This window comes from Stegostoma tigrinum, chromosome 28 (assembly GCF_030684315.1).
Source record: "Stegostoma tigrinum isolate sSteTig4 chromosome 28, sSteTig4.hap1, whole genome shotgun sequence".
Lineage (NCBI taxonomy): Eukaryota > Metazoa > Chordata > Chondrichthyes > Orectolobiformes > Stegostomatidae > Stegostoma > Stegostoma tigrinum.
Window position 1 is genome coordinate 18533593 of NC_081381.1, and position 18654 is coordinate 18552246.

The 18654-nt window shown below is 43.0% G+C and overlaps 1 protein-coding gene across 9 annotated transcripts in view; it reads left to right on the forward strand.

The window, feature by feature from the left end:
• Window positions 1-18654, forward strand: part of agrn (agrin) — a 545020-nt gene that overhangs the window by 355512 nt on the left and 170854 nt on the right. For all 9 annotated transcript variants that reach the window (XM_048561783.2, XM_048561787.2, XM_048561785.2 and 6 more), the window contains one exon: window positions 12454-12675. In XM_048561783.2, the coding sequence (XP_048417740.2) occupies window positions 12454-12675 (222 nt within the window). The remainder of the gene's footprint in view (window positions 1-12453; window positions 12676-18654) is intronic.

The following is an 18654-nucleotide window of genomic DNA, read 5'->3' on the forward strand; positions in this document are numbered from 1 at the left end:
TTTCCTTGCAGTGCCGTGTTTGCCACATGATTGGACAAATGCATCATCGGATTCTAATCGCCATCAGATAGAAAACAAAATGCTAACTCGTTTCATTTGCCTTAAACATTCATCTTTGTCACCTGGATTGACAATGTCAGCAGGTGCCATGGGAACACAACCACCTCGACACTCCCCTTTAAATCACACACCATCCTTAACACAGACAGCGGACATGGCTCCTTCACTGTCACTGGGTCAAAACCCTAGAATCCCAATATAACAGCATTATGACACCAACTGCGGCAGTTCAAGAAAGTGACTCACATGCCACCTTCTCAAGGGCAATTAGGGACAGACAGTAACTTGGCCCAGCCAGCAACACTTCCATCCCATGGACAGATTTAAAACAAAATAGCAAGGACAATACTCACTTTTACACCAACTGTACAAAAAGAGTGGAAATGATTGCATACATTCAGACATGTCACAATTGATCTGTGAAAGACCTTGTAAAGTGGTTCACTTGCCTGTGCTGGAGACAAATAGATCAGAGAGGTTGGGTTCATGAGTTTGTCCAAATATTAAATGTTTTAATGAATTTATTTTTATTTGGAAACTGTTACTTATACTAGTCATGTTGTGCACAAAATTTGTGCCGCAGCATTTTGACAGATGGTGATGAAGTCCCACTGTCATGAACGGAGGACTTGATTGGCATCAAAATGGACAAACAAATACTTACGCTTCCCTGTAGACAGACCCTGTTCCTAATTGGAGAGCTCAAGTTCTAAGCTTGTCCTTGGCTGAGCTCGCACGCCGATCCAGGGGATTAGTTGGACCGCTCTGGTGAGTAAGGGAAAGGAGCGATGCCAATTCCAACTCGAAGGCAGATTGTTCCCCATCAGTTTGTCATGAAATTCCACTGATGCCAAATGTGACAAATGCTTTTCTTTCTCTCTTACAAACAAGAACTGTTGGGACAGGATTTTAAAAGCAAATAGTTTTATGGTTTCCATTTTATTTCAATATTGTTTAAAACCCTAGCATTTTGCACGCACCCCCCCCCCCCCCCCCCACCAACAATTAGCAACTCAGATTAAGACACTTTTTGCTCTGTGGTATTGACCACAGAAGGTGTCAGTATCGACCTCCTGTCTGAGTGGAGTTAGCAGATCCCAGCTAGTAAGAGCAACGACAGTGTTGTGTTTGTGTCTAGAATGAATGGCAAGGAAATAGGAAATAAGGGCAAGAATTCTTGCTGCTGGTTGCTATCCAGAAACACCGCATTATTGTTTGTACGTTTGCAAAGATTTGGGCTGAGTTGCTTTTTTTCTGTCCAAGTAGTTGGATGCCATTAAACTCACAAATGAAGAACAACATTTGGATGAGATCATAGAGCCTGCTATGGGACTGTCCCCCTTCAATAAATCATAACTTCTGAGGTGGGGGAGAATTGATGGAGAGTCAGACTCTCTAGATAAAAAGGGGAAGGATATTCAGTTTTACGTCTGTGGTCAGCAAGGTTTTAGAAAGAATTCTGAGGGATAGGATTTATGACTATTTGGAAAAGCATAGCGTGATTAAAGGGAGTCAGCATTGCTTTGTGAGGTGCAGGTCATGCCTTACAAATCTTATTGAGTTCTTTGAGGAGGTCACGAGACAGGATGACGAGGGTCGAGCAGTGGATGTGGTGTACACGGACTTCAGCAAGGCATTTGATAAGGTTCCCCACGGCAGGCTCATTCATAAAGTCAGGAGGTATGGGATACAGGGTGATTTGGCTGTCTGTATTCAGAATTGGTTGGCTGACAGGAGGCAGAAAATGGTTGTAGATGGTAAGTATTCTGCCTGGAGGTCAGTGCTGAGTGGTGTCCCGCAGGGCTCTGTTCTTGGACCTCTGCTCTTTGTAGTTTTTATAAATGACTTGGATGAGGAGGCTGAGGGGTGGGTTAGTATGTTTGCTGATGACACAAAGGTTGGAGGTGCCGTTGATAGTATTGAGGGCTATTGCAGGCTTCAGTGAGACATTGACAGAATGCAGAGCTGGACTGTGAAATGGCAGATGGAGTTCAACCTGGATAAATGCAAAGTGATGCATTTTGGAAAGTCGAACTTAAATGCTGAATATAGGATTAAAGGCAGGATTCTCGGCAGTGTGGAGGAACAGCGGGATCTTGGTGTTCAAATGCATAGCTCCCTCAAAGTTGCCACCCAAGTGGATAAGGTTGTTAAGAAAGCATATGGTGTTTTGGCTTTCATTAACAGGGGGATCGAGTTTAAGAGCCGCGAGGTTATGCTGCAGCTCTACAAAACCCTGGTGAGACCACACTTGGAATATTGTGTCCAGTTCTGGTCGGCCTATTATAGGAAAGATGTGGAGGCTTTGGAGAGGGTGCAAAGGAGGTTTACCAGGATGCTGCCTGGACTGGAGGGCTTGTCTTACGAGGAGAAGTTGACTGAGCTCGGAATTTTCTCTCTGGAGAGAAGGAGGAAGAGAGGTGACCTGATCAAGGTGTACAAGGTAATGAGAGGCAGGAATAGAGTCGATAGCCAGAGACTTTTCCCCAGGGCAGGATTGACTGCCACGAGGGGTCATAGTTTTAAGGTGTTAGGAGGAAGGTATAGAGGAGACGTCAGAGGGAGGTTCTTCACCCAGAGAGTTGTGAGCACATGGAATAGTTTGCCAGTGGTAGTCGTGGAAGCGGAGTCATTAGTGACATTTAAGCAACTGCTGGACCTGCACATGGACAGCAGTGAATTGAGGGAAATGTAGGTTAGGTTATTTTATTTTTAGATTAGGATTATTCCACGGCACAACATCGTGGGCCGAAGGGCCTGTACTGTGCTGTACTTTTCTATGTTCTATATATTTTGAATTTGAAATGGCAAGGCAATGAAGAAGATACTATCAATCTGAGTTTTCTGACACATAATTGAAAAAGCAAGAATGATGTACAAGTAAAGAATTAATTCCTTCACTTTTATTCAGTAGTCTTTTAATTTTTTTTCTTTTAACATCTAATCTTCCTCTGAGGTTCTCATCTTTCTATCCACTTCTTTAATCAGACTTTATCATAGCTGTATTCAGCTTAAACAGATTTGCAATATTTTCCACTGAATTTCTTCCTCTCTCCATAAGTTTGGTGTAAAAATGGGAAGCATATTTTCTTGAGAATTTCAGCCAGTGTCTAATGGCTGATTGGGAACTCCCTGTGAAATGCCACCAAAATGTTGATTGTATAGTTTTTATTTTATGTTTTTGCGGAGTGTGGGTTTTGCTGGTTGAGCCAACCTTTATTTTCCATCACTGATGCCCTTGAGGGGATGGTGCTGAGTTGCTTCTTGAATCGCTGTAATCAATGCAAAAGTTGAATGAGCATACACGTTGATACCAGATGAGGACCGAGGGATGCTGTAACATTGATGGGTGCAGTTTTCATTCCATTTGCTCAACCTGTGTCCTATCAACTTCCTTGAATAGCCGGACATAGGTGCTCATTACAACCAGTCACCTCTCTCTCCCACTACCCTTCCTCAGTAGTCTCCCAATACATTGTCAAAACAAAATCATTGTTCTTTGCAAACAGCACATATGGTATGTCTCCCTCTGCACAGATCTCCTACGTCTCAAAATATTCAAATCAACTTCCATTTGTATCACACTTTTAACACCATAAAACTGACACTGAGCCAGACAGAGAGCCATGACCAAAGGTTTGGTCAAACTGGGAGATTGTATGGGAAAACATGAAGAAATAAAGAGCAGAGAGATTTGTGGAGGGAGTTCTGGACCTTGGAGCCCAGGCAGCTGAAGGAATACCCACTGACGGTGAGGTGATGAAAATCAGGACTATACAAGAGGACAGAATCTGAGGAGAGCAGAGAAACTTGATTAGTCATGGTGCCGGAAGTGTTTACCGAAATGGAGAGGGCAAGGCAATAAGAAATTTGCATGCTTCATTGTGATTTTCAAAGCAAAGGTTTTGCGAGGGTGAAACATGAAAGATTCTTAGGGGACTTGACAGCATTGATGCAGAGATGTCATTGTTCCTTGTGGGACAGTCTAGGACTGGGGCCATAATCTCAGAGTAAAAAGTAACCCCTTTAAGACAGAGATGAGGAGGGATTTCTTGTTTCTGAGGGTAGTGAATCTGTGGTATTCTTTATCATGGAGATTGGGTTGTTAAGCATATTGAAGGCTAAGATAGAAATATTTTTTAACCAATAAGGGAACCAAGGGTCATGGGAAACCAGAAAGTGGAGCTGAGGACTATCAGACTATTAAGATTTAATTTAATTGCAGAATAGAATGGATGGACAGAATGACTTTCTTCTAAAGTTACAGGGCATAGGTTTAAGGTGAGAGGTTTAAGAGTTAAAAGGGACCTAAAGGGCAACTTTTTCATGCAGAGAATGGTGTGTGTATGGAATGAGCTGTCAGAGGAAGTGGTGGAGGCTGGTACAATTACAACATTTAAAAGGCTTCTGGGTGGATACATGAATAGGAAGGGTTGAGAGGGATAAGGGCCAAATGCTGGCAAATGGGATTAGATTAATTTAGGATATCTGGTGAGCATGGACAAGTTGGACCAAAGGATTTGTTTCCATTCCGCATAGCTGTATGACTTTATGTCTTATGATTTTATAGAACACATGTGGGTTGAATGGAGCTGGGTGTGAGTTAGGACACAGGCTCCAGCACTTTGTTCAAACTTACAGAAGACAGCAACCCTGGGGATATAGAGCCTTGAGGTGACAGAGGGTGTGGTCAAAACTTGAAACTGTAGCTAAAATCACATAAACAACATATTGTCAGAACGGGGAGTCATGCTCAACATCAAATAATTATTGTTCCAATTAGCACCTTCGCAATTTCTGAGAGAATTTGATCATTCTGACTATTTTTCTTTTGTATGTAAATATACACTCAAAGCTGCGGAGTGTGTGTGTGTGTGTGTGTGTGTGTCCCTGTCTCTACCACTTTCACTTGTGCATGGACCACCCTTGTCTTCATGAATCATAGCTTCTTAAACCGTGCATGTAATAGCTAGCCAGTTGCCCGGCATGCTGAATACAAGCTGTCTTATGAGCATGTTATGCAAGTTTGCATAAAGGGTGTTAAAAAAATACATCTCCGAGACAGACTGACAGTAAATCAGATTAGAAATGTTCATTAGACAGACTGCTAGTGCCATTCTGAAGTGCCTTGGCAAACTCCTTTTCATATTGTAATGTCTTGCATCGATTGTTGTAAGTTAAAGCAATTACTGACCTATGGTTGGTGGCGGCTGCTTAATATTTAACTGGAGCAAATGTTGCTCCTTTGTTTGCATTTAAAATGTGTTCGGCTCATTGATCAATCCTTATTATGTCATTTAACTACTGGGCTACTGTCAATGTTTGCACTGAAAACTAAACTGAACATTATAGACACTGAATATCTAGGTCTGTCTCGTCGTAACTTTCCTTCGGTCATGATTTAACTCATATTTGTCAATCTTGGACATGAGAAAATGCACTTTCAGATACAATACCTTGTGAAAAGAAACTCTTCTGTTCAAATTATGCTCCATAATTATTAATAAGTTTACTCATTTTCAGTTTAATTACTCTGTGAAGGTCAGATTTTTGTCATGTAATGTATTGTCAAAAATTAGCACGAAGGAGGATCTTGGGGATCATTAGTTAGGACGTGTAAGCATGCATGCTTTTGTGTGAAATTCCTTTATGTATTTGTAACTAAGGCACTAGTCATTTCAAAAGTCTTGGCCCACTCATTAACAAACCAGAAGTCTGCATTTGTTACCACTTTCATTAGTAATATAATTCAATGTGATTTGCTCATTAGTATTGTAATGCTATGTCCATTATCTTTCATGTGCATGTGGCTTGACCTATAATATCCACACTCTCCCTTCATTTCCCCGTCCTCTACACACAAGTTAATATTTACACCATCACCAGCCACTGCCGGGGGGAAAAAATATCTCTGTCCCTGCTATCTGGCAGAAAAGCTTTGGGTATTTCAAACCATCACATTTATGCACGCAGAGTTAATGAGCAGAATTCCTTGTGATTTAACTGCTCATTAGGTGTCAGGTACACAGCTAAGAGGGGATTGGTTTTGACATCTGTCAACGCCACACTTTTTTCTCGGATTTCTTTTTAATTGAAATATGTGTTTTTTTTAATTCAACAAATGTGTTTTCATTTTGTGAAGTGGCCAGGTTTCCAATGATGGCTCTGGTCAGAATCAGAGAACTTGGGTTGTTCCCCTGAACAAGAAAAGATTTTAAAGGGGGATTTTGTAGAAGTACTCAAAATCACAAGGGGCCAGGAAGGAGTAGATAGAGACCGTTCCCGTTGGTGGAAGTATCAGCAGTTCAGAGGCGACTGATTTGGAGTTAACTGACAAAATACCATATTCTGCCCTTTTACACACAGTGGGTGGTTAGGATCTGGGAGTTCACTGTCTTTAAAGTTTGGTGGAAGCAGATTTGGTCATAGATTTCAGAAGGACATTGGATAGTTATGTGACGAGAAGGAACCTTATAGGGCTACAAGGAATGGAGGTAAGCGGGACTAGTTGGGTTAGATGAATGGAGGCATGTTTTGTACTATAACCATTCTATGGTTCACTGTTGTAACCACCCCAGATATGTGGATGTCACTGGCTGTATCTCACCTCCACAATGAGACCCACTTGTGTGATTGCAGGTGGGACTGGTTCTCAGCCACATCTCTCAGTCAATCTGAGGCGCAGATGTCTCTGTTGATTCTCCCCTCACTTACCAGCCAACTGGAGAAGATGTTAAGACATGGAAATATATCACCAGGAAAACAATTCTTAGTGTTAAAACAAAATAAAAGTACTGCTTTTGTCGCAGATATGACCTAAGAACAAAGTGCTGGAGAATCTCAGCAGATCTGATAATATCCGTGGAAATAGAAACTGAGTTGCATTTTGAGTCCAGTATCACTCTTCCTTGCAACTCATTCAGAATTCTGGACTAAGTCAAATCGGACTAGAAACATTAACTCCATTTCTGTCTCTGCAGAGGGGCCTGCTGAGTTTCTCCAGCAATTTCTGCTTTTATTTCTGGTATTTCAGTTTCATCCTCGAGATGATGTAATTATCACCAACAAGCATGAGGGATGCGACTGGCAGCATCAGCAGTATAAAATTACATTATTCCCTTCTGCAGAGCTTTAAAGAAAATGTTTCTAGTTAGTTATCCTTAAATTTCCTTATGTATGTTGTAGAAATCTGAATTTTAGAAGCCTAGGTTGAAGGTTTTTGGAACTGGTGGGGTGGATACTGTCGTTGACCTGAGAAGTTGATTACACAGCCTGCCCATGATCACTGCCCAGTGGCTCCTGTTGGAGCTAAGGCCAGTATCAGCCTTCACTTTAAAGTTGTCGTTCTTTTTCTTGAATGGGATATGGGAATCGCTGGCAAGGCCAGCGATTGTTGCTCATCCTTAATTGCCCTTGAGCTGAGTGGCTTGCAAGGCCATTTGAGAGGTCAGTTAAGGGGTTTCCACTTGCTGTGGGTCAGGATTCACATACAGGCCAGACCGGTTGGGAATGGTTGGCTTCCTTTGCTGAAAGGCATTTGAGCAGCAAAGAAGTTTTCACTATAATAGGTGATAGTTCATAGTTAGACAGACGTTCAATTCCTGATCCATTACTTGGAAAAAGAGTAGGCCATTCAGCCCTTTGAATCGGCTATGCCATTCAGTTAGATCATGGCTGATCATCTACCTCAATGGCGTATTCCCACACAAGCTCCATGCACCTTGATGTCATTAGCATCCAGAAATCTATCCGTTTCTGCTCTAAACATACTCAGTGATGGAGCTTTCATGGCAGAGTCTGTGGGCTGAATGGCCACCTCCAGTACTGTAACTAGAGTTGTCAGACCTCAAAGGATAAAGTTGCCCAAACAAATTCCGAATAAGTAAATGCTGTTATGTTTCATTTAACACAATTGAAAGGGATCTAAGTAGGTAGGTGGTACAGAATGTAGTAGAAAGGTGAAGGCATTGTGCAGGTAGTTACATGCTGAACCTGGAGCTCTCGTTGTCTTTCAGGCTTTGGTGCGTCAATTTGGAATGCAACAAATTAGCATTCAGCCGTGTTGGTCCTGCTCAGTCAATTACATCTGGGCTTGGCGAGGACAAGGCTTCAGCCCTGTTCCTCAGGAGATTAGATGTACTGGGCTAAATTATTCAGCTGCAAATCGCTCTTGATGTGTGGTCAGCAGCAGAGTCAGTGCTTGCTCCTCACTCCTGTATCCCACCTTGCCCCTTAGAGAAATGGGAAAAGTGAAACAGTCCTGGTGTCTGCTTTTTAAAGCATTTGTTACCCTGACTTGTGCAAAAAGGATGTACGCATTCAGCAGACTGAAAGCCTTATATGCGGGTCAGGCATATTGGAACTTGTTATTCTACGGTTTGATCCATAGATAAGTGGATTAATTAGCTGCAGGAATCAAACCTCAGTGTGTTCAGTTCGCCCAGAGATCTTTTAAAGCTGGCTTTGTTTCCAGAGAGCAGAGTTTTAACTGCACCTCTGAAAGCTCATCCATGAACACACGTACTTGAGTTTGAATTGATATCAATTGGACGTAACTGGCAAGGCGAAGGCTTGTCGAACCTGTAATCAAGATGATTGCACTAGTGGCTGTCTCACTTGTTATTTTGAGCTCTCTGCAGCTCTTTTAGGAAATGGTGATGGAAAAACTCAACAGGAAGATTTGGGATATTGGGAAAAGAAATAAGTGCAGTGTCCATAACACTATTGATTACTTCTTTTGGTCACTGAAGTGTGTGTATTTGTGACACTGACCGTGTTAATACCATCAGAGATGTCATTACAGCTATGACAGGACACACACTCAATACCAGATGAATCAAACCTTCGCTATATTTGCTTTCTGCTTACTTAGTGAGCAGCTCTATGTTTTAAAAGCTTACTCTATTTACGTCAAAATAGATTGAGAGGCTTGGAGATTGATTTAAAAATTATTGTTCCTCTGTGAAATATGAACAAGCTATTTTGTCGTATTGTTGCAAAAGATGCATTGCGGCTATTCACCGAGACCTTGCTGTGGGCTAGAGGGACACTCGAGCAGAGGAACTAAGTGAATCCTAAACAACAAAACAGAATCCCCCTCATTCTCACGTATCACCCGACCAACCTCCAAATCGGACGCATCATCCTCCGACATTTCCGCCATCTGCAATCTGACCCCACCACCCAAGACATTTGTCCCTCCCCACCCTATGTGCTTTCCAGAGGGACCACTCTCTGTGTGACTCCCTTGTCCGCTCCCCCCACCACCCCCCAGCCCCCCCCCCCCCCCCAGCCCCACCACCCCCGGCACTTATCCCTGCAACCAAAGCAAGTGCTACACCCGCCCCTATACCTCCCCCCTCATTCCCATCCCAGGCTCGAGGAAGACTTTTCACGTCAAACAGATGTTCACTTGCAATCTGTCAGTGTTATGTACAATATCCGCTGTTCCCGTTGTGGCCACCTCTACATCGGAGAAACCAAACAGAGGCTTGGGGACCACTTTGCAGAACACCTACAGTCTATTTGCAACAAAGAACTACACCTCCCAGTCGCGAACCATTCAGTCCCCGCCGCCCCCACTCCTCGGATGACATGTCCATCCTGGGCCTCCTGCATTGCCACAGTCATGCCTCCCGAAAGATGCAGGAACAGCATCTCATACTTTGCTTGGGAACCCTGCAGCCCAAGGGCATCAATATGGACTTCACAAGCTTCAAAATCTCCCCTCCCCCGACCACATGCCAAAACCAGCCCAGCTAGTCCCTGCCTCCCGAACCATTCCTCCCACCTCAAGCCCCACCCCCATCCCCTACCCACTAACCTCATCCTGCCCCCCCCCAACTTGTCCGGTCTCCCTGGACTGACGTATCTCCCTCTAACTCCCCACCTACATTCACATTCTCTGGCTCTAACTCCGCCTCTTTGACCTGTCTGTCTCCTCTCACCCCATCTTCTCCCTTATCCATCTTCTATCCGCCTACCCCGTCTCCCTATTTATTTCATAATCCCCTTCCCCTCCCCCATTTCTGAAGAAGGGCCCTGACCCAAAACGTCAAGGTTTCTTGCTCCTCTGATGCTGCTTGGCCTGCTGCGTTCATCCGGCTTCACACCATGTTATCTCTTAAACAACCAAACTTTGTTTTGCATTTGCTGGAACTTTTGAGCTGTGCCAAGTGTGCTTGGATTGATTGGCGTCATAGTTTAAATTCTGTCCCAGAGATTTTGCATAGCTTCCACACCTTCCCTCATGAATAGTTGCAACAGTTCACCGAAGTCAACTTTGGGATAGCAAGCAAAGGCTCTGTGCACTAGGACAGTTAGAGGCAGTCCCTTCTGGGTCTCGCAAGTGACCCCTGCACACCTTGTGGAATGGGAATAGAATTAGAGGTGGTGGTGATGCCTTCCACAGTCAAATAGGCTGATTGTAAATTCTGCCGAGCTTCATGCATGAATGATGCTCATGTGTTGCCCAGGGAACCATCTCAATTGTGAGCACAAATTTTCAGGAGAGGAAGATGACACTGGGCAGAGATTAATTTTCTTCAAAAAATGTACTTGGTTCTGTTTTTTTCATGCAGTCATCTTCAGTTCTTGGAGTGTCGAAGATGTTGCTGCATTGTCGTATCCCATTGAGTTGTGCCTGTATTCCAGGTGCCTTTTTCAGAGGATAGTTGGCAGTGCCCAGTTCACTAGCTAGTGAATGGCAGATAGAAATCTGGCCACAGTTCACATTTTGCTGCTGTCCTGGCTCCCAGTCACATTATTATTAATGATCTAAAAGCGAGTTGCTTATCAGGGATTGTTTAACTCTTGTGGGTTAGTTCTTTTAAAACAATAAAACACACAATAAGCTATGAAGCAGACATTACATCAAACAACTGATTCCTGCAAGTGTGCAGCTTGCACACCTGCAGCAGACAGTGTTGCAGGGAGACTCACAGCAATGTATACACACAGCACAAGGAGGTCTCCGAGATGAGATGAAAAAGGGAAAACTGAGAAGTTATGGACTATAATGAGAGACATAGAATTGATCAGTGTAAGAAAGAATGCGGGGTAGAAATCAAGGTGAGTTTTGAGATGAGAGGTAGTGTTTAATTGGGTGGGAGAATGGGGAACCATTTTCTTTCCTCTTCTGCTCCAATTATTTCTGGTGTAGGAAGACCCCTGGTGAGGAGGTGGTGGTATGAGGAGTTGCATTGTTGTCAGGCACTCAGTTTCAGATCAAGGGAGCTGGCTTGGTGAAAAATGAACTTGGCAGGATGGTGGAGAGTCACCGCGAGTCACGCTGTTTACATTGATGAGTGCAGATGGAAAAAGGGCATTCCTTGCTTTAGTCAGTCTCGATACCTGATTTATAGTGGACTTGAAATGAAGCTAACAAAGAACACCAAACACAATTTTATTTCCAGGGCAGAGGCTAAGGAGATTTATGGTAAAGCAGTAGACTGGAAAAATGCAATTTTGGACCAGTCTGCAAACTCCTGTCTTGTTTCATAGGGCTGCATTATCTTAAATTCTGTCAAGATGGATTCTAGTTCCCGAACTGCAGGTGCTTGCATGCTGAGTTTGCAGTGCCACACCAGGGCTTAACATAAGTGAGATTTTGCATCAGTCAGCAACTCAGTTTAACAGCAATTTATTGTTAGTTTCAGTGCTGTTTGTATAGCAAACAACGCTCAAAAATCACCTCTGTTGTCGCTGGGGATCTTCTTGTTTCTTAGTCCACAGTTGTATCTGCTCTAGTTCCTACACTTCAGCAGAATTTACAACATCTGTAAACATTTCCTGGCAACGCTACGTTGTTAGATCTGCAGAGTTTACAGAAATGACTCAGGCTCCTGAATGGAACTTCTACACATAACACAACCTATTTAATATAACTTAACTCTGAACCTATTTAGTCTAACATAACTCGATAGGAAACGTTTGCTCAGAACTTGACATCAGGGACATAAAAACAAGAATTTCAACGTTTGTGACTACAGTCCATGCTAGGCTGAGGGGGTCAATCAAAGTTTAAACCAAAGGCAGGATGCTGGAAGACTGAAATATAAGCATGTTTGAGAGGCTCAGCAGTCCAGGCAGAATGATCTGCTGAATATTTCAGCACTTTCTGTTGCTATTCTCATTTAATTCCAAGAAACAGAGGGTTCATGGGCCAGGTTATCAAGGCTTGGGGCCAGTGATTTAGACATAGTTAAGGCCTAACGTATGTGAACGGACATCTTTTGAGTCTGGAGCAGAAGAGGTGTGATCTGAAGGGACAGATGAACAGAATGTTGAACTGATTTGTTTTCTGGTGACTTGTAAACCAGGCCATTTCAAATGGCAATGCCAAAATAACATGATGCGTTTTAAAATAAACTTGTGCTTGATTTCTTCAAACAGACCTTAACACTCAAAGCCCCTGCCTGAGTGTTGAATGTGATTTTGGGGCCAAGTGCATTGTGAAGAATAATAAAGCTGTGTGTGAGTGTCAGCAGAGCTGCCAGAATGTGTACGCACCAGTCTGTGGGAATGATGAACATATATATGGCAATCAGTGTGAGTTGGAGGCCATGGCTTGTATTCTGAAAAAGCGCATCACCATTAAACACAAGGGTCCCTGTGGTAAGTCAAAAATCAAAGTTATTCAACTCAGTTCCCAAAGATTTTATTAAAATAGAAGCGCTAACTGCTGTTAATTGTGTTAATTGTGTTTCCATCTTACTAATTCTATATTTTGTGTACGGGTTGAAAGTATGAAATGGAAATTGAATCTTGCCAGTTTTGCAACATGAATCGCAAGTGTTGTTATTTTCACCTCTCTGTCAGATTTTCACAAATGCAAACTTCTCTTGGCTCAGATGGTTCTTACAAAATGATTTCATTCCCTAGTGATTCTTAGAATCATACAGTCTGGAAAGAGGCCATTCAGTCTGTTGAGTCTGCACCGACTCTCCAAACAAAAACATCCCGCCCAGCCCCGGCCCCAGTATTCTCTGGAACCCTGCATTTACCATGGCTAATCCACCTAACCTGCACATCCCTCGACTAGGAGGTAATTTAGTATGGTCAATACACCTCACCTGCCCCCATCTTTGGCAGAAGTCACACGACACCAGGTTATAGTCCAACAGGCTTAATTGAAATCACAAGCTTTCGGAGTGTAGCCCCTTCATCAGGTTACCTGTCCTGTTGGACTATAACCTGTCGTGTGGCTTTGTCCACCCCAGTCCGACCCCAGCACCTCCACATCTTGGCTGCACATCTTTGGACAGCGGGAGGAAACCAGAGGAAGCCACGGAGAGACGGAGAGAACGTGCAATCCCCATATGGACAGTCACTTGAGGATGGCATTGAACATTATTCCCCGGTGCTGTGCTAACCAATTCTTCCTTTCGTTCTCTAGCGCCGTACTCTAGTTATCTGTCCGAGCTTATTCAAAAGGATAAAGTCAAGTTGGGTATGCATGCTGGAACATAGTAATGCTCCTTCTTATTCTCATCATGGAATGTTAGGCGAGATTGCGTGGCCAAAATCAGAGCAAGGATCTGAGCTTCAGAGCCCCCTTGTCTTTCTGAGGTCATCAAGAAAGTGGGGAGAAGTGAAGAGACTGAATCCAGGGGGAAGCAATGGCCTGGTGATATTATCACTAGGCTGTAAACCCAGACATGTTCAGGACATCTGGGTTTGAGTTGCACCAGGGCAGATGGTGACATATGAATTGAGGAAAATCTGGAATTAACAGCCTAATGATGAATGTGAAACTGTTGTTGATTGTGAGGAAAAGGTCATTTAGGGAAGGAAAGTGCTGTCCTTTCCTGATCTGGCCCATATGTGACTGCAGAGTCACAGCAATACCTTCTATTTCCAATAAACGATGGTCTAGCCAGTGATGCCCATGTCCTGTGAGTGAATCATAAAGTAGGACCACATTATGGTGGTGTGGGTCTTGATGTTGCTCTTTCTTTATTTCAAAAGTATACTTTATTCATAAAACAAATCTGTTTGTATATACATAGTCGCAAATGCAGTTCAGTTCAGTACAATAGCATATCAAGGAAACAAACAAATAGTTGAGCTTAACTAGATCCCAACAAACCAAAGACATCTCTTAGACATGCTAGTGTTGATGTTGCTCCCCTAGTAACTGGAATCATTGTTAATGCCCCTGTTATGATGCATGGGAATGCAGCTGCCAGGAAAACACCTTACTTGATGGTCATGTGACTGCACATATATTCCAATTAAACCAAGCACTGAAAACATTGACAACACGTAAGACTAACCTTTGAAGAACCTGTTGGCTAGCATCCAGCACCTCTCATAGAGACAGGCAGCTTTTTCTTGCTTTGCAATGCATCCTCTAGAGATGTTAAGCTGTCTGGTCTGGGCCTGCTAACTCTGGTTGGACAGATTCCTGAAGGTTTTGTCACATGACCTCCCACCTCAAACTCTCCTACCTTTGGTCAGCCCCCAGTGCCCCTCCCTAAACGCCTCCTCACTGTTGTACCAATGGGAAGGTGAACTCACTCCACAGCGTGATACTGAGCTTTGAGTCAAAAAATGTTTTTTTCAAACTGCCTTCAATATCTTCACAGCAAATAAATAAAAGAATTTAAAGGTGATGTAGAAAAGCCAGGATTTTTATTACCTCTCAATCTTTGTATTGCTTGGTGTATTGTGCTGGAAATTAATTTTAAATTAACTCGCACCATGTCCTGTTCCTTGCTTTGCCCACCGACCTGCATTGATTCCCAGCTAAAGAACATCTCCATTGTAAAATTCCCCTCCATATATGGTTTTCAATCACTCCATGACTTTATCTTCCATTTCTCCAGCTCAAAGACCCAGTTGCAATTTCTGTACTCCCAATATGGGTCTCTTGAGCATCCCTGATTTTAATCGTGTCACTACACACCACACCTTTCACTGCAAGGGCTAGGAACTGGACAATTACCTCTGTAATCCTCTTTGACTCTCCAGCTCCCTCTCTTCATTTAAGATACACCTCTGAACATACCTCCTTGACAAAGCTTTTTAGCCACCTGCCCTAATATTGATTTGTCTGGCTTGTGTAGCAATGAGACATGGGTGTCCTTGTGCACAAGTTGCTGAAAGTAAGCATGAAGGTGCAGTAAGTGGTAAAGAAGGCAAATGATACATTGGTCGTCACAGTGAGGGTATACGAGTGCAGGAGCAGGGATATCTTGCTGCAGTTTGTACAGGACCTTGGTAAGACCACGCCTGGAGCACTGTGTGCAGTTTTGGTCTCCTTATCCATGGAAGAATGTTTGGCTATGCAGGAGTGCAATGAAGGTTTACCAAACTGATGAATGAGGAGCGACTGGATCAGTTAGTGCTATGTTCAATGGAGTTTAGAAGAATGAGGGGGAGTTCTCACAGAAACCTATAAAATTCTCACAAACTAAACAGGTTAAACACAGGAAGGATCTTCCTAATGGCCGGGAATGATGTTTAAGAACCAGCAGTCATAGTCTAAGAATTACAGGATAGCTCATTTAGGGCTGAGTTGAGGAGAAATTTTGAGGGCAAAAGGGATCAAAGTGTCTGGGGTCGAAAGTGGGAACAGGGGACTGAGTTGGATGATTAATCATGAGCGTATTGAATAGCAGAGCAGGTTTGAAGGGCTGAATGGTCTACCCCACTCCTATTTTCTGTGTTTTTTATGTTGATGTCAAATTTTGTCAATGTTGTAACTCCCTTTTGAAATACCTCAGGACATTTTATTGTATTACGGGTGATATATAAATGCAAGTTATTGTTGTTGCTTTGGCTGCTGGGAAATTCCAGGAAAATCATGAACAGCAGACCTTATTGTCTGGTCCCATTTTTAGCATCCTGTCTATCCTGCAACCTAACTGCACTCCACCAATTTTAGTGACATTCCAATAGACTCTGCTAACTAAGAGAATGAAATGTTTTAGTACAGACTGGTACTCAAGGTCACCAAATGTTGGTCATGGTAAATTGTTGCTAAGCATGGCCCACCTTTCAGGGGGGCTATCCAGAGGGAATAGAAACACCATCAAACTGCAAGAAGTGAGACACTTCTCTCTCATGGAACAGTCTCTAGCTGGTTTGGAACCAGGCACACTAAAAGCAGAAAGCTGAAGAGCAGCAGACGAGAGAAAGGATTGTGTTGGATAGTTCATGTAGGCTGTTGTCATGGTTACGCACTCTCTGGTCACTTGGCGACTTGCTGCCGAAATAATATGGCACAGCCCGGCAGATAGATTGGCAGATGGACTTGATTTTCCAAAGTTGCCAGGCTGTGTCTGACTACCAAGAGGTCACAGAATAAATTAAAAGGGATGGGAGCGGGTGTCTGGCTGAGAGGCTGTTAGCTATTCAGAAGGAAACAAAAACACAAATGGCTGGTGAAGCTCCGGAGAGAAAACCAAGTTAACATTTCAAGTCCTGTGACCCTTCTTCATAACAATTGAGCATCCAGTTCCTTGCTTTATTTTAGTTATCTTTCTTCAGATAAGGTATTACTTATGCTTCTATTGTTGCTTGGTAAAGGACTGATATTCTATGTGACTCTATTAATCTGAGGCCACACAACAATGGATCAATTAATTATTAGCTGACTAATTTGCTCACAAGTGGCTTCAAATATTTTTTAAAAATCTCCCGAGGTATGTGGGCACAAGAAAGTTTTATGAAATGTCCTTGGAAAGCTATATATTCTGTCAGGGGTCCAAATTTCTGTCTTGGTAAGCTGCCCATATGCATATAATCCATGTATAAATATTAAATGTTAATTTACATTGAATGGGGCAGGCCACTGGACACCTATATCATAGGCTATATGTATATTTCAGGCTCAATTTAAGATTTAAAAATTACCCCTGTATGATACAACAGAGTTAAATACAACTCTTTCCAAATGGAATCATAGAGTCACAGTGATATACAGCACAGACATAGACCCTTCAGTTCAACTCGTCCATGCTGACCATGGTGTTCTACACTCATTTGCCAGCATTTGGCCCATATCCCGCTGAACCCGTTCTAGTCATATACCCATCCAGATGTGTTGTAATTGTACCAGCCTCCACCATCTCCTCTGGCAGTTCATTCCATACACGCACCGCCCTCAGTCAGAAAATGCTGCCCCATAGGTGCCTTTAAAACCTTTCACCTCTCACCTTAAACCTATGGCCTCTAGGTTTGGTGTCCCAAACCTCCCGGGGAAAAGAAATTGTCTATTTACCCTATTCAAGCCTCTCATGATATTATAAACCTCTATAAGGTCACCCCTCAGGCTCTGGCACTCCAGGGAAAATAGCCCCACCCCATACAGCCTCCCCTATAGCTCAAACCCTCTAACCTTGGCAACATTCTTGTAAATCTTCTCTGAATCCATTCAAGTTTCACAACATTCTTCCTATAATGGGGAGACCACTTAGTGTTTTACCTCTCACAGCCAATTGGTGAATAAGGGGATGAGAAGTCAATATTTACATAAATTTGGGTTTACTCACAAAGTGAAACATTACAAATGTATGACTCCTAACTCATCCCTGGTGTCAAGAAGTGCCTTTGCTTCTACTTTTCTGAGTCTTTAACCAAGTTTGTATCCTATTTGAAATGAGCACTACTACCCCACTTTAAAAAAAAGCCCAAAACTTGAAAGGAGCTTTTTAAAACTTGTCTTATAATTAAAGGAGACATAGTAATCCAGGTAATGGACTAAAAATCCAGACCATATTCTGTGGAATAAAAGCAGAAAATGCAGAGGAAATTCAGAAGGCCTGGCTGAGTCCACAGAGAGGAAAACAGGGTTAATGTTTTGAGTCCAGTGATCCTTCCTCAGAACTGGTCTGTGGAGTTAGGTTGAAATCCAACCATGACAGATGATGAAATGTAAATTTGAAGGGGTGGGGGGAGGGGGGGGGGGGCGCGGCGAGACTAAAATTTTCTGATGGCCTTGAAAATATTGTCAATTGTTGGAAAAACCCTTGTTCGTTAGTTCCTTTTGGCAATTCCCTTCCCTCCAGAGCCAAAGCGATGTGTTTGTCTCTGAACTGCCACTTGAAATGGTCAAGCAAGCTGCTCACTTTAAGGGCGTTTAGCGATGACCAACAAATGCTGATCTTGCCAGCAATGGCCACGCTCTGTGAAAGAACAAAGAAAAATTTCAGCTCTCTACTCAGTCTGGAATGTTGCAGCAACATTAGGTTTGGGAGGGACTGGAATTCATTAGGTTTTTCGTCTATGTTTGTCCATCAGGGGTCAATGGGCCACCTTCATTGAGTAGAAACACTTTCAATCACTGTGATTTCTCCTGGGTCTGGAAACATGGGATGGTCATGACCTCAAACCTCAGCAAGTGAGCATTTGTTACAATGGCAGACAGTTTTAGTGCCAGCTTGTCACTTCAAGCTGGTTCAGTGTGATAGATTTAGGGACAGCTGTTGTCGCGATCTTGTCCTCATCGAAGCGTGTTTTCACTCCAGTAAGCTGAACACAGTGACGATTTTTTAAAAGGAACTGGATTTAGGTTTAAAAGAGAAGCATTTTGGAGAACAAGAAGGGAGATGGGGCGAACTGGATACCTCTCTGAGATGACGCACTGTC